This window comes from Neolamprologus multifasciatus, chromosome 20 (genome assembly GCF_963576455.1).
Source record: "Neolamprologus multifasciatus chromosome 20, fNeoMul1.2, whole genome shotgun sequence".
Classification (NCBI taxonomy): Eukaryota; Metazoa; Chordata; class Actinopteri; order Cichliformes; family Cichlidae; genus Neolamprologus; species Neolamprologus multifasciatus.
Window position 1 is genome coordinate 4,858,281 of NC_140458.1, and position 22,537 is coordinate 4,880,817.

General features: G+C 38.4%; 3 protein-coding genes across 4 annotated transcripts; 1 reads left to right on the plus strand and 2 right to left on the minus strand.

Moving 5' to 3' along the window:
• Positions 1-624: 624 nt before the first annotated feature.
• Positions 625-3,021, minus strand: LOC146494166 (uncharacterized). Its single transcript, XM_085145923.1, has 4 exons — positions 2,920-3,021; positions 1,406-1,775; positions 1,075-1,239; positions 625-943 (listed from the first exon to the last, which is right to left on the minus strand). Exons 1-4 carry the CDS (start codon positions 3,019-3,021, stop codon positions 813-815), a joined length of 768 nt encoding a protein of 255 aa, XP_085002049.1. The 3' UTR covers positions 625-812.
• Positions 3,022-5,068: 2,047 nt separating this feature from the next.
• LOC146494167 (uncharacterized) lies at positions 5,069-10,022 on the minus strand. Of its 2 annotated transcripts, XM_085145996.1 has the most exons (6): positions 9,150-10,019; positions 7,271-7,618; positions 7,080-7,172; positions 6,822-6,917; positions 6,593-6,633; positions 5,069-6,074 (listed from the first exon to the last, which is right to left on the minus strand). In XM_085145996.1, exons 1-6 carry the CDS (start codon positions 9,187-9,189, stop codon positions 5,961-5,963), a joined length of 732 nt encoding a protein of 243 aa, XP_085002122.1. In that variant the 5' UTR covers positions 9,190-10,019; the 3' UTR covers positions 5,069-5,960. The 2 variants fall into 2 exon arrangements, with proteins under 2 accessions (XP_085002122.1, XP_085002123.1); XM_085145997.1 differs by lacking the exon at positions 6,593-6,633 and having other exon boundaries at positions 5,965-6,074; positions 9,150-10,022.
• Positions 10,023-17,803: 7,781 nt separating this feature from the next.
• Positions 17,804-21,728, plus strand: LOC146494168 (polymeric immunoglobulin receptor-like). Its single transcript, XM_085147027.1, has 6 exons — positions 17,804-18,549; positions 18,977-19,306; positions 19,391-19,714; positions 20,715-20,819; positions 20,894-20,928; positions 21,033-21,728. Exons 1-6 carry the CDS (start codon positions 18,510-18,512, stop codon positions 21,162-21,164), a joined length of 966 nt encoding a protein of 321 aa, XP_085003153.1. The 5' UTR covers positions 17,804-18,509; the 3' UTR covers positions 21,165-21,728.
• Positions 21,729-22,537: the final 809 nt, after the last annotated feature.

A 22,537-nucleotide genomic window follows, 5' to 3' on the forward strand; every position in this document is an offset into this window, starting at 1 on the left:
TCAGTTCAAGTGCAATTTGTTTTAGTTATACGTAACTGTGGTTGCCAGTGACAACACTGTATACAGGTATTCTAAAACATGATATTATAAAACAACTTCAGAAGAGCATTCAGCTTTTTAACAGGTTAATTCTTTTATTCAACAGAAAATCACTGACTGTGTCTGTCAGTGCATTGTACTGGGGGTTTCACTGAGCTTTGCTCTTTTTTGTACTCAAGAGGCTTAACAAAAGCACAGACTCTAAACCAAAACAAACACCAACATCATGAACAATAAAACCAAAAGACTGCAATCACAGAACTGAACAATTATGAGGTGTAAAAATTCTGATATTAATGGTTTTAACACTACGTAAAGATATTTGATTGACTGTTAATATAATTGCAGATTAGCGAAATTTTCAGTGAAAAGAAAACTTTAAATAGAAACAAGTGAATGATTGTTCTTGGACTGAAATAATTTTCTCATGAACATTAACCACAAAGATGACCATGAAGTTAATCGCTGCCCTTAAAACACGGCTCTGAATTGGTAGCATAATGATTATTTAACTTTATAGTCTTTATAGTCTTTATAGTCTTGTGAAATCACTCCTTGTTTCCTTCTTTTTATTAAGTAGTACTTAATACTAAAGTGCTTAAACTTACAGAGAGAATAAACAAAGATAAGTTACCTCAGTCTGGTTGTGGTCTGAGCTTCTCCTGTTTAAATCTGTAGAAAAACACATTACCATTGTCTAATCAGTCATGGGACTGTTGAACCACTGAACTACTGTCCCACCTTTTAATAAATTTAATTTGAATAAATTGCTCTTAAAGGTGCAGAAAGAATCGCTTGGACTCACCATTACAATGAACTGCCCATTTTTTATAGATGTACAGCAGAACAACAGGCAGAACAAACACAACCAATACCACTATTATAACCACGGGCAAGAGGATACCTGTAGGAAAGAAGACGCATTTAAAGAAGCCAGAATAACATCCACTATATACACTGCAGAGTAGGTAATAAAGGAACTCTGTTCATGTCCGTCGGCTGAGAGAAAATCTTATAAAATGTAGAATAATGAACCTGAACTTGCAGGTGATGTTTTAGGCTGTTTGGTGCTTTCACTGAAGGCTGATAAAGGTAAGGTGCTTCCTGAAGTAAAACTCCATGTTAGTGGTCGTGGTGATGAAGGGAGATGTGCTGACGATGAAATAGGTTTCACGTGGGATTTAGTCTTGAAAGCTGAAGCTGAGAACAAAGAAACAATCAGAACAACACTTACTGCTCAAAGCTGCCTGTAACCAAAGAAAGTTCACTAATATTCTAACAACACAGTTGTTCTCAATCTACGATAAACTAAATACACTTATAATCAGAGACATGAAGGTTTTCATGACTTTCTGTAGAAACTCACCTTCTGTGACAACAACTTCAAAATCCCAGTTTAAAGATAAATGATCTGAAGGTGTTCTGTCCAAAGAGCACCTGTATCGCCCTGAGTCAGACTTTTCCAGCTCAGTGATGCTCACATAGACAACTGTATGAATGAGAAAAAATCCTTCTATATATTTAATACGATATCTGCCACTCTGGGCTGAATCATCTGTTGTTTCGATGAGAATATTTCCTTTTTCACATTTTTCTTTACAGAAGAGCTTCCTGCTTCCAGACAGAGTAAATGAGCATCCAACTGTGATGGTTCCTCCTTCCATTCCAGTGCGGATGGGAATGACTGCACCGACAACACCCGTGTTTCCATCCTGCGGAGCCGCTGGAAACACAAAAAATCATTATTTACTGTCTTCATGTAAGACAAGAGTGCTTTATATTTAAAGATACACATGTTGCTTTGATTTTAAACAATTTAAAACATTCTAATCAATTCTGTTTACAGATACTCTACATAAAAACGTGAATCATGATCGCAAAGATCTAGATTGCTGAGAATTGTTTAAAAAAAACAACACAAAAAGTCATACAACGATTTTTGATACATCCATCCATCCATTCGCTCCCGCTTATCCTTTTCAGGGTCGCGGGGGGCGCTGGAGCCTATCCCAGCTGTCACAGGGCGAGAGGCGGGGTACACCCTGGACAGGTCGCCAGTCTGTCGCAGGGCCAACACACAGGGACAAACAACCATGCGCACTCACATTCACTCGCACATTCACACCTAATGGCAATTTGGATTTTCCAATTAACCTATCCCCACAAGCTGCATGTCTTTGGACGGAGGGAGGAAGCTGGAGTACCCTGAGGGAACCCACGGGGAGAACATGCAAACTCCACACAGAAAGTCCCCGGCCTGATGGTGGAATTGAACTCAGGACCTTCTTGCTGTGCGGCAACAGTGCTAACCACCGTGCCACCGTGCTTTTTGATACATTAGTTCTGAATTTAAAATTTACCAGTAGCCCAAAATAAAACTCCATACTGTGTTGCAGTTGTCTTAGAGAATTACTACAACTTACACATATGAAAAAGAACATTTTCACATGACCCTGTGTACTTCTGTGATTCAGTAGCTTGCTGAACCACCATAGCAGTGGTTCCCTGAAGTCATTGCTTCTAACATAAAAAGTGTTTGTTTTGGGGGGTTTTTTGCTTTATCATTTTTCATATCTTTGTGGACACAAAGATATGGCCCACTCTTATTTACAGTGTAGGCTCAGTTCAGTTGAGGCTTGCAGGTATTCATTTGTGCACTGCTCTCTTAAGTCCCACCAAAGCATTTTAATCAGGTTGAGGTTTGGACTTTAACAGGGCCAATGCAATATCTTAATTCTTATATTCTCCCTCGAAGGGAGGCAGTATCAAATTGGTTCCATTTGTTTGTCTGTTTTTTAGAAATCCATCCATCCATTCATCTTCTTCCGCTTATTGTGGCCGGGTCGCGGGGGCAGCAGCCTAAACAGAGAGAACCCAGACCTCCCTCTCCCCAGCCACCTCCTCCAGCTTGTCTGGGTGGACACTATATAATTTCTCCAGCGTGTCCTTCGTCTGCCCCATGGCCTCCTCCCAGTGGGACATGCTTATAACACTTCACCCAGGAGGCACCAAGGAGGCATTCTTATCAGATGCCCAAACCACCTCAACTGGCTCCTTTCGATGTGGAGGAGTAGCAGCTCCATTGAACTCATCACCGTATCTCTAAGGAAGAGGCCAGCCACCATTTGGAGGAAGCCCACTTCTGCCACTTGTATCTGCGATCCTTGTATCTTTCTTTCGGTCACTACCCACAGCTCATGACCATAGGTGAGGGTTGGCACGTAGATCGAGCGGTAAGCTTCGCTTTTACACTCAGCTCTGTCTTCACCACCGTGGACTGATAGAGTGTCCGCATCACTGCAGCAACAGCACCAATCTGTCTGTCGATCTCCGGCTCCCTTCTCCCGTCACCAAGACCCCGAGATACTTGAACTCCTCCACTTTGGGCATGAATTCGTTCCTGACCTGGAGTGGGCACTCCACCCTTTTCTTGCTGAGGACCATGGCCTCAAAGTTGGAGTGGCTTATTCTCTCTCTTCACTCTTGGAGGCGAGTGCTAGTTAGAAATCTATCCTTCAAATTCTTATCATATTCTTAAGATTCTGATTCTTAAGATATCATGTTTTGTGTGATGGCAGACAACAACAACAACTCAAGCTCATTTAATTTTGGTGAAAATCGGGACAAGTTCAAGATTACACCATTTTGGGGGAGTCTTATTTTTAGACTTCTGTTGTGATTTAGGTTGTGTTCTTGAAATCATAGTGTTGTTGCGTGACCATCAGCTCATCACAGCGGTTGATAGGGGGGATAAGGTAATACTTAAAGTGGATGCTAAAGAGGATGATGAGACAGACAAGGGTTATTTAACCTCACATTTCAGAATATACATTTTATTAGCTGTACTTAAATGTGTGCCTATCAATCTCAGGTTATGTTGGCTGATTAGTTTTGTCCTAATCATAAAGTGAAGCATCTGATCCACTGATGTCATTTCAGTTCCTGTGTAGAAGATGCTTAAAAAAGATTGTTCTAACTTATTCACAACAATAAAAGGAGACATTGAAGAGAAGCCTGGAGCCTGTGAAACTGCATCAGTATCAGACAAGCTGCCCACTGTTCATGTCTTTGAGCGTGAAATTAGATTTTTGATGTGTTGCTCAACAAGCACAGTTTACTGCCACACTGCTGTTCCTCTTTAACATTAGTCTAAAAAACAAACAAACATGTTTTTCGTCACCAGCTCTACAAGGCATGTAGAACTATTTACAACACACTTTATGTAGAATGAAAGCTACACTCTGTGAGTGGGTGGGGATGTTTCAGGCTATTTGTTGATTATAGTTGAATAACCCACAGATCACCTATAAATAAATGAATAAAGGAACAGGAAACAAAGAGGTGGATGTACTTACTGAGGAAGATAAAGGCGATAAAAGTGTGGCAGACTTTCATTTTGATGCTTTGATCGTTTGTCGCTACCTCCTCGTCCTTCTTCACTGGCAAACCCGAAGCGTCTCGTTCTTTTTATGTTTGGGTTCTTCTTCTAAACACAGGACACACTCAGCCCTACTCTCCTCCCCATCTCTCATTACTCCCTGCATTTGATCGTATTAAGTGATATAATACAGTGAAAGGATAAAAAATGAAAGCCCCATCTAAATGTTCAAATATGTAGAATTCATGTGGTGACAAACGATCCAGTATAATTCCTGGAGCAATTTCTTCACAAATTTCAGAACTGGAGTTTTTGGTGTAAATTTGGATCTTTTACTTAGTAAAATCAGGGTTTTTTTAGTAGTAATGAAAGACTTACAAGAGCTTAAAACCATTAACAACAACCAATTAACTAAAGAAGAAGTTAAACATAAAGAAAAAGAAAAATAGTGTTTAAATACAGTTTATGTCATGGAGCCTATGTGTTAGCACATGATACAGAATATAGCGGTGCTTCAAAAACAGATGTCAAGTCATGATTCTGTCTAAATCTTTTTATGGAGTTTTGCTGGGAGTCATTCCACAGCAACATCAGACAAATTTACTTTATTAAAAAGTCAGACTCAATTTTGGGGCAGTTTTATTTAGATCAAAAATAAATAAATAAACATAAATAAAAATCCCCCCTCCATGAATCGGGGTTTGTGTCTCCCACGGATTCCGGGGTGTGTGTTGTCAGTTAGCTTTTGTTCTCTGGTAGGGTCTCCCATGGCAAATTGGTCTGGGTGAAGGACCAGACAAAGGCTCAAGGGAACAGTTCACCCTGCCTGGGATAGGGTTACCAGGGCCCTGCTCAGGAGCCAGGCCTGGAAGGAGGGGCCCAAGGGAGAGGTCTTGGTGGCCAGGTTGGACCGGAAATAAATGGGTGGATGACAAAAAAAAAATCCCCCCAAATAAATAAATGAAATTGCAATTATTTTTTCTTTTTCTGTTGTAACCATCTCCAAGTAGGTTATGTTTTTGGTAGTTTTAACATGCATGTGTGTCATTCTTTCTGTGTGTAAACACAATAACTCAAAAAGGTTTGTGTGAATTCTAATAAACCTTTGGTGGATGTTTGCACTCTCAGAGTGCTTTGTGGTTTTTTGGGGGGGAGGGTTTGTTTTCCCCTCTGGTTCTCAGATGTTCTCAGAGTTTGGAAAATCTGTTTGGAAAGAAGACATACCAATATACCAATGTTTATTATTGCTTTGCAACTTTACAGATCAGTTTGATGAGCTGTTATTTAATCCTGATACTTGTCACTCCTGCAGCACCCCCAAGTGGTGCCTTTGAATATAAGATGAGCTCTAATTTTGCACCAGAATGAGAAGAGAAGTTATTTTAAACCAAATTATTATAATGATCATAATGCTTAATCTGTAAAATCTTTATCTTTTAGTAAAGTGAAGAATAAAGAAGCGTTTAAAGATGTTGTCTGTTGTATCAATCTGTGTCTGTTGTGACACATAAATTCAGGCCTGAATCCTGGATTATTTGTGCTTTCATGTCTGTTTAAGTGTAAGGTACACTTGGTCTTCATCCCTGCTGGCTGGATCCAGGCTCTGGTATACTGACTCTTCAGGTGGCAACGTCAGAGGATTGTCATAGAGAACAATCTGGAAAAGACAGAATGATGAAAGTAACCCTGTTAAATCAGAAGCTCTTGAGGTTTGAGGTAAGCACAAGTGGCACCTTTAGGTGGGGGAACTCCAGGCCTCAAGGGCTGATGTCCTGCAGGTGTCCTATCTCCTCAACATGTCTTGAAGTTCTCCAGAGGCCTGGTAATGAACTAATCATTCGATTCAGGTGTGTTAACTCAGGGTGATATCTAAAACCTGCAGGATACCGGCCCTTGAGGCCTGGAGTTGCCCATCCCTGATATATAGTGATAATAGGGACTACAATATCCAGAATGGCTCCAGGCATTCTGGGTAATGTAGTGCATAGAATTAGGCAGTAGGAATAGTTCCATCATTGTCATTGTTCTGGCTGAGTATAAAACGTTTGGGCCAAGTCAGTGTACTATAAGCGCTGCTCTATGCTGTTTATAAAAGATGCGAAACAAGACTCCTCCCCAGCCTTCATAGGTATTCGTCATGTTGACATCATAAACAATAGATTCTGTTCAAATTACCTCGCTCTTTTTATAATTCAGAATTTTCTGTTTGTTCAAACCTGAAAACGGTAAAACACAGAAAAGTATTAGACAATCATGAAATATTCTTAGATGTAAGGCTGGTTGGAGACTATACACTCTGTGCGCTCCACAAATGTCAGCAGTCCGTCACAGGGTTAAAAATCCACACATTAGAATCACTAATCAGCTTATCATAAAGGTGCCAAAGAGGTGAAACATAACTCACAAGAGTCCGTAGTCTTCTTTTTGCAGATGAGCTGCACAACAACAAACAACGCCAAAACCACCACGACTGCAGCTATAACCACAGGCCAGAGAAAACCTGCCGAGAGAAAAGAGAAGACCAAAATAGGGGAGAATATAATCTTTGTATAAAAACGACTGTTCTTATATATGTATGTACGTATGTATTTATGTGTAGAAAAACTACCCCTTCATGTTTCTGGATTGAGAGAAATAACTTGTGAAATATATTTCACTGCACCTGAATTTACAAATGTTATTTCAGGCTGTTTAGTGATTGTTGTGGAAGTTGAAAAAGATTGCGGGCCCAATGTTGCCGTTGAAGCTGTTGATGCTGCAAACAGGGACACAATCAGAAACATTACTGATGTAAAGAAGTTATCAGTGAGCAATGAAAATATTGCATGTTAATGATGACTAGTAAAAACTCACCTTCTGTCACCGTGAGCTGAAAGCTATCAAACAAATATGGATCCAAGTCTCTGTCCAAATAGCAGCAGTACAGCCCCGAGTCAGATTTTTCCAGCTGTGTGATGCTGACATAAAAAACTGCATGACGTGTTGGAAACTCTTCTTCTTTGTATTTAATAAAGTATCTGCCGCTTTGAGCTACAAGGTCGGCTGTTTCAATGAGAATGGTTGGTTCACATTGGTCCTTACATAAGAGCTTCCACTTTCCAAAGATATAAAATGAACATTTAACTGTGATGTTTCCTCCTTCCTCTCCTGTATGCATGGCAATCTTTGCATTGTAAGGAACAGTGTTTCCATCCTGCAGTGCTATGGAAAAGATTAGTAAATCATTACTATCACCCAAATAGATATTTGGGTCTGATGATAATTTGAAGATCAACAAATTGATTCAAAAATAATTCTCTGTACAAATATCCACATTTCCTAACACCTGAAATACTATATTAACGTTTTATCAGCTGTAATTAATATTTAGAATCTCTCTATGTTCACCTAGGTTGATTTTCTTGCTTAATTTTATCCTTTAACCATCAACTAAATGCTGATGTTCTTTCAGTGGATACTGAAGCTGAAGAAGTAAAATTCAAGTGGCACTGTGGGAGTGTTGAGGGTGCCACAGCACCCCCTGTGTAAAGCTAAGATCACTGTATTACCGGTCAAGTGCAAAAATAAATAAATAAATGCACAATGTAATAATTTAATCAAATAAACAAAGGTGTTAAAACACTTAAAATATTATTTATATAAGAAATACATGAGTTGGACAGTTGTGATAAATAAATCAGTAAGGATTTTTCAAACATATGGTCATATGATTTTACACGTAGCCCAGGGGTGGGCAACTCCAGGCCTCGAGGGCCCTGCAGGTTTTAGATGTGTCCTTGAACCAACACAGCTGATTTAAATGGTTAAATTAGCTCCTGCAGTTCTCCAGAGGCCTGATAACGAACTAATCGTGTGATTCAGGTTTGTTGACCCAAGGTGAGATCTAAAACCTGCAGGACACCGGCCCTCGGGGCCTGGAATTGCCCACCCCTGACGTAGCCTCTTTATCACCATTAACAAGAAATCATGCAAAATGAGCTGACAGATCATTTTGCATTGTTCAAATGGGCTGGTATCTGATAATTACCACAGCTGTGGTAACGAGCTTGCAGTTGCTGCTGTGTTTACCCAGGTCAGTGGCCTCATCCAAGTGAGCATTATTGACAGACCAACATAATGCAAAAGTGACTCACGCACTGTTGTTTTACTAATGTCTTCACAGACATTTTGAACACATCAGTGCCCCTCATGAAGAAATTTATCACCAAGTCACATTATAAGTCACAATATCATAACTGTGCACCCAAATCAAGGTAAGTCTTTGGCTAATTATGAGCAGCACAAGACCCGTTTAACATTAAGCAGTAGTTCACCACTGCTGCCAAAGGGTGTTTGATTATGTTGTAATATGTTGATTATGTAACTCAACCTCACGACTATTCCTGAGGCTCTGAATGCAAGTTAACAAAAAAAGTTTGGTTTAGAAAATGCTAATATAGTTGGAAAGGGCTCTTTGGTTAATTGATGTTATGATCTCCTACAAAAAAGAACCATGTATAGGAGAATATTTTTTACGTGATGAAATACATAGGAAGTAAAAAATGATTTCAGACTAACATTCATAGAAGGCACGACATTGATGTATAAACTATTCTGAGAAATACATGAAATGCAAGAAAGAGACAAGTGCTGTCAGAATGATGAAGGTAAATTCTACATAGTGACTAATGAATCTTAAAAATTAACTCAAATAACAAAAAACATTAGAAATAATACAGGTAAATGTACTTACTGAGGAAGATGAAGCAGATAACAATGTGACAGACTTTCATGTTGAGACTTTATCACTCGAATCCTCGAATTTTACTGTCATATCAGAAACTCCTTATTTCTAAATGAAGAAGTTGTTCTGCTAAACAAACACTCAGCCCTACTCTCCACCCAACTTTTTGCATCATTTCTCTTAATACGGTCACAGCAGGACACTTGATTTAGATAAGTCACTGTCAGATGACTTTGAAAGAAATCTGTTATTGGTACTTTTTCTTATAAAGATATGAAATAAGAAATTTTTTTTTTTTGTTTAGTTTTTTTCTAAGTATAAGATTAACTGTATGCTCTTTCATGAACCCTCACTGACCTTTAAGGTGTTGTAATTACTTTAAGATTTCACAAGAAAAATTGCAGGAAAACAGCTGCTATGAGGAAGCACGCTCAATGAGTATATCATTTTGAAATTTCTAAAAATGCAAGAACATAAACATGCTGGTGGCAGAACTGCATTTTTCTTTTTCAAAAAAGGAGGGGAAAAGGACATATTTTTCTCTTCCGGGAGCTGGTTGTTTTTTCATTTGTTTGTTTTGAAATAGAAATGAATACCTAAATTTAAAAATGTGCATTGTGAAACTAGATGAAAAAGTAGCTGATATAAACGCATCTGAAGGCTTTTATTTCGAAATCCAAAATTCCATAAAGTAACACTGAGTGTGTACCCTGTCATCTACTCTTCCACTGGTCTGTGGAAACAAAAACTTTCCTTGCAATAGATTCTGAATTCACACAGAAACAAGATCATGGTAGCGATTTCACAAGGCTATTATCATGAAATCCAAAATCCGACTGACGTATGATATTGACTGAGTAACAATATGAGGGCGTATTCTGTTGATCTGTATCCCAATTCAGGGTCTGCAGCCTTAAAGTACGCAGCCTTAACGGTCCACAAGGGCCGCGTACTCAAAGACCGCTAAGGCCGGAAGTGCGAGGCTTGTGAAATGGGACGGTCTAGCCAACGTCGCGCTGCCCAGGTTGCCTAGCAACCATGATACTAACAGCTGGAAACGTTTCATACAGCTTTGTTTGACAGAAAATCTTTTGTTCATTTGTTTGTTTGTTTCTACATGAGCTTTGATCATTCTCTGTAAGATTAAGCTCAGCTATTGAACGGCGTATATTTTAAAGTAAAGGCTTTAAAACCAAGTTAGTACAAACGTCACTAATGTCACATAACTTTGCCGACATGTGGCCAACAGTAATGTTTTAATGTTCTTCGTTATTAAACACTTGCACATAAATAAGTGACATAATATTCAGTACTTACTTAAAGTTTACTCTTCGGGCGCCCCTCATCCGCCATTTTTTTTTCGGCAAATGATCCACACCCACCGCCGCGCTATGCATTCTGGGATATGTGGGGCCACGAAGTCTACACCGCCACGTCCTTAAAATTTGGGAAAATGAAGGACGCATTTGAGGGCCGCTTTTCGAGCAGCCTTTGAATTGGGACAACCTTCGTCGCGTCGCTGTGACATAATCGACCTTAAAATGCGGCCTTTAAGGCTGCAGACCCTGAATTGGGATACAGCCATTAACTGGTCTGTGGAAACAGGAAGTTTCCTTATAACAGCCTTTTAGTTTCAGAGAAAAATTGCTCATATAAGACATTTCTGAGGGCTTTTTACCACACAAATACAAAATTAATTGGTATTTAAAATATATATTATATATCCCCGTCTGTAGTTGCAACACATAGCATTGATGTAATGAAATCCAAATTCAACTGTAGACAGGCTCATTTGTGTTATTGTGTCTGTGTGTGTTAAAATAGAGTGATAATGATATTTATTATGACACTGATGTTTACACTCTGTGAAACAAAATAAGCATAAACAGACGGTGGAAGTTTGGAAAGTTTCCTTAAACGTTTTTCCTCGACTTTCTCTTTGAGAAAACTGTCACGCTGTCACTTTTTTTAATGTGTAAATGACTTTGAGGCTATGGGGTAAAAAGAAAAGTGTCTGAATAGTTTAATTTTATCAGAAGCATAATGACCATGCTGAGGCAAAAGCAGGATTGAAAACTGTAGCAAACTCTAATCAATAAAGATGTGCCTACCCTCACCTATGGTCACAAGTTGTGGGTAGTGACCAAAAGATCAAGATACAAGTGGCAGAAATGAGCTTCCACCGAAGGGTGGCTAGCCTCTCCCTTATATAGATAGACAGGGTGAGACAGGGTGATAGGGTGAGGAGTTCAACCATCCGGGAGGCCCCAGGGCAGACCCAGGCTGGCCTGGGAAAGCCTTGGTGTTCCCCCAGACAAGCTGGGGGAGGTGGAGGTCTGAGCTTCTCCGCTTAGACTGCTGCACCCGCAACCCGGCCCCGGATAAGCAGAAGAAGATGGATGATGGAAAGATGTACTAAAAAGCCTAAACAGACTACAATACTCACTGAGAAAGAACATAAATGGTCATGGCAATCAGACTGTAGGGTCAAAGTGTGGGTAAAAGCAGTGTGATAGTGTGGGTGGCATCTCCCTTGTCATCATTGAAGTCAATCTTAATGCAGAGAGATATCAAGATGAGATTCTCCAACAGTCTGGGACCAAACTCTATCCTTCAAGAAGTTTCTGTGCTCTTCTAGCTACCAAAATAACTGCGAAATGATTTCTGATCAAAAGTTAAGCTAAAAGTAGCTTTAGGAATTAAAAAAAGTTATTACACATATTGCACACAACACTTTTCTTAAAAGTAATGGAGTACTTTATATAATTACGCCCAGGAGAAAGACATTTATTATACTACTTGTTACATTACTTTCATGTCAACAATACAACCCTACAGGCTACAGCCCTGCACACCAACACACACCAGCACAAAGAGACTTTAAAGCGATCGTCACTGTGATTCTACTGCAGAAACATAAACAGGTAGAAACAGAGGCAGCAGCATAACTGCTCATCAGTTTGTTACCTGTTAAAGTGGCTTCACCGGAAATGACGGCTCACTGTATCATGTATCATGGAGCTCAGGTCAGCCCCTACTATGCTTTAACATCTCTCTGGGTTCTTGACTAGCTTAGTGTTAGCATACTGTCTGTGCAGGTGCTTGCTAAGAGCTGAAGTTGCGTTAACAGTATAATGCAGTTGTTTCTGTCTTGGAGCATTGTCCACTTTACCATTTGTGCAACAAAAATAAACATAATGTCCATAGAAGGGTTGCCAACTGTCCGGCTTAGTCCCTTATAAAATGTCCCGCATATTGACCGGTACCTGCAATGTCCCTTTCTGACCAACAGATGGCACTGTGATAAATACCAAATCTGATTTGATTGTGATTATATCAGATAAGCGCTTGTGTCCAGTCAGGGATGGCCCATCACGCACACCAGATGTAAGGTGTTATACGTGATTCGTAAAAATATGGCGAGGTTTGGTCTGCGTAGCATAATAACATGGGTCATTAAAGCCTGTATTTACTTTATTGTTTTTAGATGAGGTATCAATTACACTGAATACCAACATTTTACTGCATTTTTACTGTAAGAATATGAACAGTGCATATTTACACTATGCCTAGTTGGCTGTGCATTATGCTTCTGGCACACCAGATTGTCCTTTGATAGAAGGCTGAAAGTTGGCAACCCTAGTCCACATCCATGCTGTAAATGCGCCCACGAACTGAAATCAGCTGATCGTAGCGAGCGTCCATAACCGATAAGTGGGATCTTTAGGCAGGCAGTCTAACAATTCCAAGGAATTGAACTACGGGGAACTCGTTCTGTACAAGGACTGGTTCTCAATTCCCATCCCTAAAACACACTCAGACTATAATGGCATCCAGTGCTAAATAAGATACGATACACTTTATATATCTCAGATTTGGGGAATTCTTTCATTCTTGACCATTTCTGAAGTTAAAAAATCTTAACTGAGGCCTGTCTTAAAGTATTGCTTAGTTATCCTCTACTCTTTTCAGCAGGTTTGAATACGAGACAGATCACAAACACCACAGACATAAAGGTGAATGTAAATCTTGTTGCCCCATTAACCACTAAAGTACAACAACAACAACAATAATAGTAGTGTCCTGATTGGGGGCTGTTACAAACTATACTCCTACCCCAAGCGTGGATAACTAGCTGTGTCAGGAAGCACATCCCATATAGAATCAATCTAAAATCAAACATGTGGATCCACCCACTGTGGCAAACCCTGTGCACTGCAAAATCTCCAGTTTTAAATTGACACTAGAAAGTGTCTATATGTGTCCATATTGACACTTTTTTTGACATATTGACATTTTTTGTTATTTTCCAATGTTAGAAAATCAACACTGCTCAGTGTTAGTTCATTGTCTTTAAAACTGACTAGGTTACTCTCAAAAATATAAAACTGTCAAAAGTGTTCATTTAACACTCAAGAATGGACACATATCAACATTTTCTAGCGTCAATTTAACACTGGAGATTTTGCAGTGTGGAAACAGGAATGGCTGAAAGTCACTTTATACACTAGTCACATTCGCTGTCTGTTAATCTATCATTAGGGTAGCAGTTAGCAGCTATCAGTAATAATAAACCATAAAGTTAATCTTTATATTAAAAAAAATACTTTTTCGTATAATTCCTCTTAAAATTTAAAATATAAATATATAGAAATATAAATTATTAATTTATAAATGATTAATTTATATATTTATACAATGTTTTAAACATGGCAAACATTGAAAGGCAGCTCTCTTTGAGAAAATAGCCCAGCACCACAAGCCCCCCATAATTAAAAGTTGTGCCATATTCACAGTCAAGCAGCAGGAACATCTTATTGCCACTGTGCTAAAACAGTCCTACTGAATAGGAAAAAGTTATTGATTTGTTTCTTTTTGTGTTTAAAATATATATAATTCTATATGAGCAGATTTACTACTAGACCTGTTATTCTGTGCAGTGGGTTCAACAATTAAGCATCAGTTGCCTTTATCATCTTTAATCATGGCTCTACTTTACTGTATGCTTAATAATTGCTCGAATAATTTTCTGCATTTCTTCCAACAGCTTTTCACCTACAAAAATCACGCCTCGGTCTTCAGACGTGAAGACACCGACCAAAGTCTCAATCCAGTCAGCAGGGATCATAACCAACTCTATTCTGCACTTGTGCCCAATTAGGATGTGCAGTTGTTGAATTTTTAAAAGTGTGCACAGTGTAATTGGTTTTTTGGAGTTAATCTTGGAAGAATTAAGCTTTATGGAGCCCGATGAAGCACAGTAACCTCTATTCTTTTTGGTGCTGTTTGTTTTGGCTGCATGGAGGCCTACCGAACTCATTTTTGACCGTGCAAATAACTCCATGGTGTTTCCTTTTGTGGACAGTAAATGTGGCAAATGGTAGATGAAACTCAGAGGTTAGAAGAGTGAAATTATCTTTGGCAGCAGCACTATTTGACAAAACCCTCACCTGGATACAAAGATTTTACATTTGAGGTAAAAATTTAAATACCCACAGAAAGCAGAAAATATTTCTGCAGGAATGAGTGCAAAAAGAAGACAACCTAATCAAAGCTCTTAAACACAAAGCTGAGAGAGGCAGATACATAGGCAGATATGATGCAAATAACAAGAACCTGCATGCAGTCATGACGCAGTCTGACCCAAGACAGTACAAATTTCCTGCGAGTAATTCTTCCTCCCTGTGTTTATTTCAGGAGTTAGAGCTCGATATAAGGGTTGAGTCTAAAGTCTGCACATTTAACCTCATTGCATAATACTCACCACGTTATCATTTACAATTTTTGATGTCATAAAAAGCATTTATATAATAAAACAAGTGAACAAATGTTTTTTCACATTTTTACACCCGTAATTTTCTGTTCAATAAACGAACGTTTTGATCTCATATGGCTGGAATTTGCTCAATTGGGAAAAAATATAAACTGATTAAAAATAAAAACCACATCCTAAAATTGTTGCACTTTAAATGTTTTTATTTTAATGAACACATTATTCAATCTAAATGAAGCAGCCATCTGATGCTAATAAGAAAAAGAATACAGCAATAAATGTGAAACATGCTGTAACAGCTTCATAAGTTAAATTACACACACAAATAAAAAACAATTCTATGTGGCAAAATGTGATTATTATTCTTACTACTCATCTGAATCACCTAATTAATCTAGTTACTAATTGATCTAGTTACTTGTCCTCTGAAAAGTGCCCTGCCAAAATGTATAGAAGTAGTACAAAATAAGCTACAGCCAGATTTCCAACCACTTGATTGGTCTGTTTTTAATAAATCAGCATGGACTAACAATGCCATATGTGAAAAATAATCAGATAAACTGAATGTCCAATGCATCTCACCTGTTAACCAGTACCACTGCAAAGAGATCAACAGGCATCATGTATGAAAAATGTTTGCACCTGAATTTGTTTGTACTTTATGAACAAATAGGCCAGTAGCATATTTACTGAAAACAAGTAAGAAAAATTCTGTATCTGATAAAACTAGACAAATGTTTACAGAAGTTTGTTTCCTTTAAGACACTTTGCCGATAGAAATTCTGTATTTTAACACTAGGACTAGCATCATTAAAAGAAGATAATCCCTGTTAGCTAAATCAGAGGTTTCAAACTCCTCTGTCTCTGGTTTAATTAAACAGTTCTCTCTACGAGGCTCCTTAAGGGGTCAAAGGAACTAGAGATCCTTAATATGGTCTTCCCACCAAACATCCAAACATCTGTTTACAAGAGATAGCCAATTAGGGAAAAAATAGCTTAAAAGAGGTTAGCTTTAATGCTACAGAAGCTGATTTCAAAAAGAAGATTAACTACAGGGCTGCACCAAGAACCAGTAAAAGATAAAGGTGGATTACCTTGCTAACTGAGGTTAGCAAAACGAGATTAGCATAGCAGATTCAGGTGGGGGATCAAAACATTATTTGATTTAAAAAAAAATGTATGTCATTGTCATTAAATTCATTTTCAATGTGAGATCTTTATATTTAGAATTTTAACACTTTCTTTAGCAGTATATTACTTGAGCTAATTCATACTCTTTGAAACCTCAAATATACAATATAATCAAAATTGTTCTATTTTTTCCTGCTAGATACATGTTAAGAAATTTCTGTTTAATTCTATTCTTTATTTGATGATCACTTCCACTTTCCTTTATATCAATTTAAGAAATCTGCATTACCGCAGGCTTTCGGACCCCTGAGGAGAAAGGGACTCTTGAGATGCAGATATCTCTAAATATCACAACCTGTTATGTACGGAAATAGACACAATATATTATCTAATGTGACTCCACAAAATACTGATCAATTCTGATCATTTTTATTTTTTTACAGAAAATCTAATCGGTCTTTCTCACATCTGTCTTCACCACAATAAGGAAGTGACTACTTCCTTATTGTGGCACCTGGCATCTATTTGTATTATGTTTCAATTATGCTGCATACCTTCTATGAGTAACAGCCAATCGAATTCAACTGAAATTTGTCAGATGTCCTAAAAAATAGAAATTGTATGTTTGGAGGTTAAACTGAGACGTGTGTTTATGCAAAAAGATAAATTTCAGGATGGCACATTTTTCTCAGTTTAGAATCTAAAGTGAAACTTGAAATAAGTTTTGTCATATATAATCCCTGTAAACACAATTCAGAGGGACCAGGGGCTTTAGAGACCCATAAGACTTTATCATTGCATTGACTAAACAAGTCAAATTTATATAGCTCAGTTTAAACCACCAATATACAAATCATTTCAAAATTATTTAATAAACAGACTTCAGTTTGAATTAAGTTCTGGAGGTGGAAGTTTAAAATATACTTTGGTAAAAGAACGATAATCATAAAAACAAGTGTGCAAAAATACTGAGGATGCAAGAGTGAGTGGGTGCAGGAAAATATGTTGTAATGAAAACCTTTAAGAAAAGGGAACTAGAAAAAGAAAGTATGTGTCACACAGAAACAGTAAGTGTTTTTTCCATTATACTTAAAAGAAATGTCCAATCTGTCTCATGTGCTGAATGCTGGGTGGGGACTTGTCACCTTAATTTATCTTAAATGCTTTTCTTTGTGTAACATTTGTTCTTTAGTTGTGCTCAGATGGAAAGTTCTGACTACTCTACTTCCTGAACATGCTCTTCATCATCATCCACACAATCATCATCATGGTTATTAATATAAATCCTTAATTTATAAAACCTGGAGTGTTTCTGTGGACGTAAGATCTAGGCGTAACCAGGTGGTGGAGTGTGTCCACTTTGGTGGCCTCAGGATTTCATATTGACAGACAGATTGAGGTGATGTCTGCAGTGATGTGGAAGCTTTACTAATATGTGGTGTTAGAGAGAGAGCTGAGCATAAAAGTGAAGATGTCGATTTATCAGGCAGTCTATCTTCCTACCCTCACCTATGGTCACAAGCTCTGAGTAGTACCCGAAAGAATGAAGTCGTGGATACAAGCAGCAGAAATTAGTTTCCTCTAAGGAAGAGTGGCTGGGCTGTCTCTTGGAGATAGGGCAAGGAGCTGGGTCATTCAAGAGGGACTCAAAATAAAGCCACTGCTCCTCCACATTGAAAGAAGCCAGCTGAGGTGGTTTGGACACCTGACAAGGATTCTTCCCGGGCGCCTTCATGGTGAGGAAGTCCAGGCCTGTTGTACCGGGAGTTGCCCCGGAGCAGGTCCAGGAGTTGCCTTGGAGATTATGTCTCCCGGCTGGCTGTCTCAGTGTCCCCCTGGATGAGCTGGAAGAGGATGCTGGGGTGAGGGAAGACTGTGTTTCTCTGCTCAGACTGTTACCCCCGTAACCTGAACCCTGTTAGGTGTGATTTTTGTCAGTCTCAGCACTTAAAAATGATGCTGCAGGTTGTTTTTGTTTTTTTTGACACATCTGCCAGTTTGACCTTTTCAAGAAAAGAATATGTTTAAATATCTAAGGTGTTTGTTTAGTCAGTTTGTAGAGAATCATCCTTGTCAGTTGTATTCAACCGAGAGAAAGATCTGACAACACCTGAGACGTAAATGCCAAATAGATACCAGTGAGGAAGAGTGAAGTGGTTTAACTGGAGGGAAGGGGTGACAGGCATCATCTAAAAATGTTCAACATTTATCTCAGGTTATTATTTCCAAATGAGGTCACAGTCAAAACAAAAATAAGGAAGACTGAGCGGGAAATTGAGTAAGAGCTCAGTTCTGGAGAAGGCGGCAGGGGGGTGAAATAACAGTTTAGTGGAGTAACTTAACTCAGGAAGTTGGTAAAGGTTAAACTGAGAAGTTGCAAGGATTTCTTTAAACACCAGACAGAGGCAGTCCTCCAGCCATTTGTTGATTGTCCGACTGTCAAACCAACAGGCTCGAGATTCAGAATGAATATCCACCATGTTCTGTTCTTCTGCGTCTTATCAGGTGAGTATCCGTCACCAGAATGACTCTTAAATACAGCAGCTCACATTTTGTGAAGTTTTCATTATCATTATTACCTGTTTCTGGGCAAAAAAAGTTAAATACATACTAATTTATCTCTGAACGCACAGAGACTATGAATTTGCAAATTTTGAATGTTTTTTTATTGATATTGATATAATTGTTCGTCAATAAAATTGTCCAAAATATTAGAGGTTTCTTACTGTCCAGGGTTTAAATCCAAAACCCAGAAATGTCACATTTGGATGACAAAAGCAAAAAAAAACAAACCTGCAAATTTCATAAATTAGAGACATTAGAGAAAATAATCAAAATACAAGAAGGTATTAAATTCGCTAAATACTCACAACGCTTGAGTTGAGTCACAAACAAGAGTTTTATATTGAGGGTATTGTTCTTTATATCACAGCAGGATTGTTTGACAAAAATACTCATCTCATCAACGCACAATATATAAAGGTGGAAGGCGAAGAATTCAGAATCAAACTTGACCATGAAGTGCCTGCAGGAAGCAGAAAATATATCTGCAGGAATGACACTGAAAAGGAAGACATCCTCATTGAAACTACTGAAAACAGAGCTGAAAGTGGCAGATACATAATACGATACGACATAAGTGACAAGAAAGTGCACGCAGTCATCAAAGAGCTGACCCAGTCTGACTCTGGACGGTACAAAATTGGCGTGAGCAATTCTTTGTCCCATAATTTATTTCAGGAAGTAGAGCTCAAAGTTAGAGGTGAGTTTCTTCCAAAGTCAAGGATTTTATATTGATTGCTTCAGGTAGTTCTCTATGTCAATCTATAATTTTATATCTCAACAGAACTCTGTGAAGAAGATATCACCAATGGTAAACCCAAAGTCTACAGTGCTACTGTGGGAGGGGAGGTTACAATCAGATGCCTCTTGCCTTTACATTCACTAAACATAAAGTTCCTTTGTAAAGATGAATGTAAAACAACGATCATCAAGACAAATAATCTCACAACTATGAATGGCAGATATGAAATTGCGTATTGGAGTAACACGGCCTTTAATGTGACCATCACAAACCTAATCAAGTCGGACTCTGGGCGGTACAAGTGTGGCGTGCGAAAAAAAGATGCGAAAAATACATGCCTGGAATTTGAGATCTCAGTAACAGATGGTGAGTTTCTACCGGAAAATGTACCTGCATGTCTCCGGGTCTGATGAACGACTTTACTGATACATGTAATGGTCCATAGTAGTCCTTCCATTTGCTTTCATTGTGTTTTCAAGATGAAGAATGAACTTTTCCAGTCCAACTTGATGCAGTCTGCAGAAACCCTGTGTCAACTTCCATCCCTTAATCAAAGAGTAGCAGGTTATAATCAAGTTTATATCTCATTTTAAAATGGGAGAATATGTGAGGCATCTTTTAGAGCCCTTAAATGGCCTGTATTTGTAAAGCGCTTTTCTAGTCCCTAAGGACCCCAAAGCGCTTTACACATCCAGTCATCCACACATTCACACACTGGTGATGGCAGCTACATTGTAGCCACAGCCACCCTGGGGCACACTGACAGAGGCAAGGCTGCCGGACTCTGACCACCACCAGTAGGCAACGGGTGAAGCGTCTCACCCAAGGACACAACGACCGAGACTGTCCAAGCTGGAGCTCGAACCGGCAACCTTCCGATTACAAGGCGAACTCCCAACTCTTGAGCCACGATCGCCCCTTATCACAAATAAAGTTCAGTATACCCAGAAAATCCTTTCCTTATCTGATTAAGTTTACTTCAATATCACACAAAGACGGTTACCACCTCAATAAGTCGAACCAGGGTTTCAGGCAGTTTGTTAAATTATTTTAATGTGCATGAAAGTGTTTTATCCTCAGTCGTTTAGTCCTCTTCGTTCAGCTGCAGTCCCAGGAGTGTTAAAACTGAGATCATGCAATGAACAAGTATGAAAACAAGAATTAAAACCAGCAGGAATGAAGTTTGTAAGAGTCAGTGTTTATACAACTACAACTTTGGATCTTATTGAGCAGAATCCAATCCTGCTTCATCGTACAGACCTTGAAGGTGTACTATATGAGAGAAAATTACAAGCTAATTTGCCCGAGATCATCTGCAATTCTCATGTGCAAATGGTTTAATTTGTTCAATTGTTCCCTCAATCAGGTAACATCCTGCTGCCGGCTGTATGCATGACTGTGGTTGTGGTGCTACTCGCTGTTTTTGTTCTGCTCTTCTACAAACTGAAGATAAAGCGTAAGCGTGTTCAGTGTAAGTTACTTTTATTGTTTATTACGTTTCTATTAAAAGGAAAGAAAACAACACGTTTCTGCTATATTTTACAGATGTGAACACGAGAGGTAATGGAAGAAATATAGAGGTATTTCTCTCTGAAATCAGTTATTTCAGCTATCAGTCCTTGTCACCCCAATAATTTGTTTGTAGGTCTGTCTGTTTGCTTGATCGACTGTTTGTTTGTTTTAGGTTGCTGTCTATGATGATGTTGCTGAAGTCTACCAAAGTGTCACTGATGGGTCAACATACCAGGAGCTCAGCAGCAGGGAAGAGCCTCTGTACTCTTTCATTGGGCCTCCACCAAATGCAAATCTGCACTGATAATCAACAGATTATGTTCGGGGGGGTTTCTTTCGAGTGGAATGTGTCTTTTCCTTTTCCTCACATTGTTTATAAATTTAGTTAGAAAAGAAGAAGAAAGGCAAAAGATGTGGATTTACTTTGGTAAATCTTTTATTCAGTTAAAAGTAAGTGTTACCTGGTTAGTTATGGAGTAGTCAGTAAAGATGTAGTAGTTTCTCGTGGTATTTTTGCTGCATGTGACAATAAAGCTTAACAGTACGAACAATTAGGAGAGTTTTACTTTCTTTCGTGTCTACATAATGAAATAAAAGGAAAAAAAAACATCAGCATTAGCCTTCACTGGTTTATTGCTAGGCAAGGAATGTCTCAAGTCAATGAGCGTGAAGTTAAATTTCAATGTTTAAAGGATATCTGATCCCCTTAAATGCGGCCCTGTGAATGTAATTTATTGATAATGTTACATAAATCATAATTATTCTTTTGTCTGCTACATGTCAAGAACTTCCGTTTATTTCTATTCTTTTTCATGATGACTTCCACTTTCATTACTATTATTATAAGAAATCTGCATTGCTGTAATTTTTACGGCCCTGAGGAGGAACTCAGGTTATCTCAGGTTATATCTCAATATATATATATATATATATATATATATATATATATATATATATATATATACACAAACACAATATGCTATCCAGCCTCAATCTGACTCCACAGAACACTGATCACTTCTGACAGGAGATGTAGATGATCTATTTTTTCTTACATCTGTCTCCACCACAATAAGGAAGCGACTACTTGTCAGAGAGGCACCTGGTGTCTATTTTTAATCTCTTTGAAATTATGCTGCAGAGTTTTCAGGAGTAGCTTATCAACTTTGATGTTCATATATTTACTCTTTGTAGAGGAAATATGTATATTTTAGAGACATTATCACGTAAACAGACAGCAAATAGACATTAATGAGAGGATATGACTTACAAAATATATCCACTTCGTGTTTAGGCACATGGCAACTTAGAACAAGACAAAAAGAGCATTTAGCTTCTGCTGCCTTCATCAAAAATGGGCACTGATGTACATAAAATATATAAACTGTAAATAATTAAGACATACTGTGACCATTAAATTTCAGACAGTCAACATCCCAACAAAAAATACTCAGGTTGAAAAAGTTATTGTAGGAAGGAAGATGTGGCGTGAAAGTTCACTCCAGGTGAACCTCAGCGGGGGTTCAATTAAAGTGTTTTTGTTTTTAAGAGTTTATTTTCTTCAGCGTTAGCGGGAAGGGTAACCTTTGTGCTTTCAAAACAAAGAAAACAATCTTTAAATCCTATATTTTACTGGTAACCAGTGAAGATAGGCCTTTACTGGGCAAGTATTACTGG

What these genes read in the sequence shown, in the direction of transcription:
- LOC146494166 (XM_085145923.1), bottom strand. Translation starts at nt 3,021, where the DNA reads ATGTCCCACTGGGAGGAGGCCATGGGGCAGACGAAGGACACGCTGGAG. An exon ending in TGAAGTTGTTGTCACAGAAG is followed by an intron (nt 1,240 to 1,405) that starts GTGAGTTTCTAC and finishes CTTTGTTCTCAG; the next exon opens with CTTCAGCTTTCAAGACTAAA. An exon ending in AACATCACCTGCAAGTTCAG is followed by an intron (nt 944 to 1,074) that starts GTTCATTATTCT and finishes TCTTTCCTACAG; the next exon opens with GTATCCTCTTGCCCGTGGTT.
- LOC146494167 (XM_085145996.1), bottom strand. Translation starts at nt 9,189, where the DNA reads ATGAAAGTCTGTCACATTGTTATCTGCTTCATCTTCCTCA. An exon ending in TATCTGCTTCATCTTCCTCA is followed by an intron (nt 7,619 to 9,149) that starts GTAAGTACATTT and finishes TCTTTTCCATAG; the next exon opens with CACTGCAGGATGGAAACACT. An exon ending in TGAATTATAAAAAGAGCGAG is followed by an intron (nt 6,075 to 6,592) that starts GTAATTTGAACA and finishes TGTCTTTTCCAG; the next exon opens with ATTGTTCTCTATGACAATCC.
- LOC146494168 (XM_085147027.1), top strand. Translation starts at nt 18,510, where the DNA reads ATGAATATCCACCATGTTCTGTTCTTCTGCGTCTTATCAG. An exon ending in GTTCTTCTGCGTCTTATCAG is followed by an intron (nt 18,550 to 18,976) that starts GTGAGTATCCGT and finishes TTTATATCACAG; the next exon opens with CAGGATTGTTTGACAAAAAT. An exon ending in TGAGATCTCAGTAACAGATG is followed by an intron (nt 19,715 to 20,714) that starts GTGAGTTTCTAC and finishes TCCCTCAATCAG; the next exon opens with GTAACATCCTGCTGCCGGCT.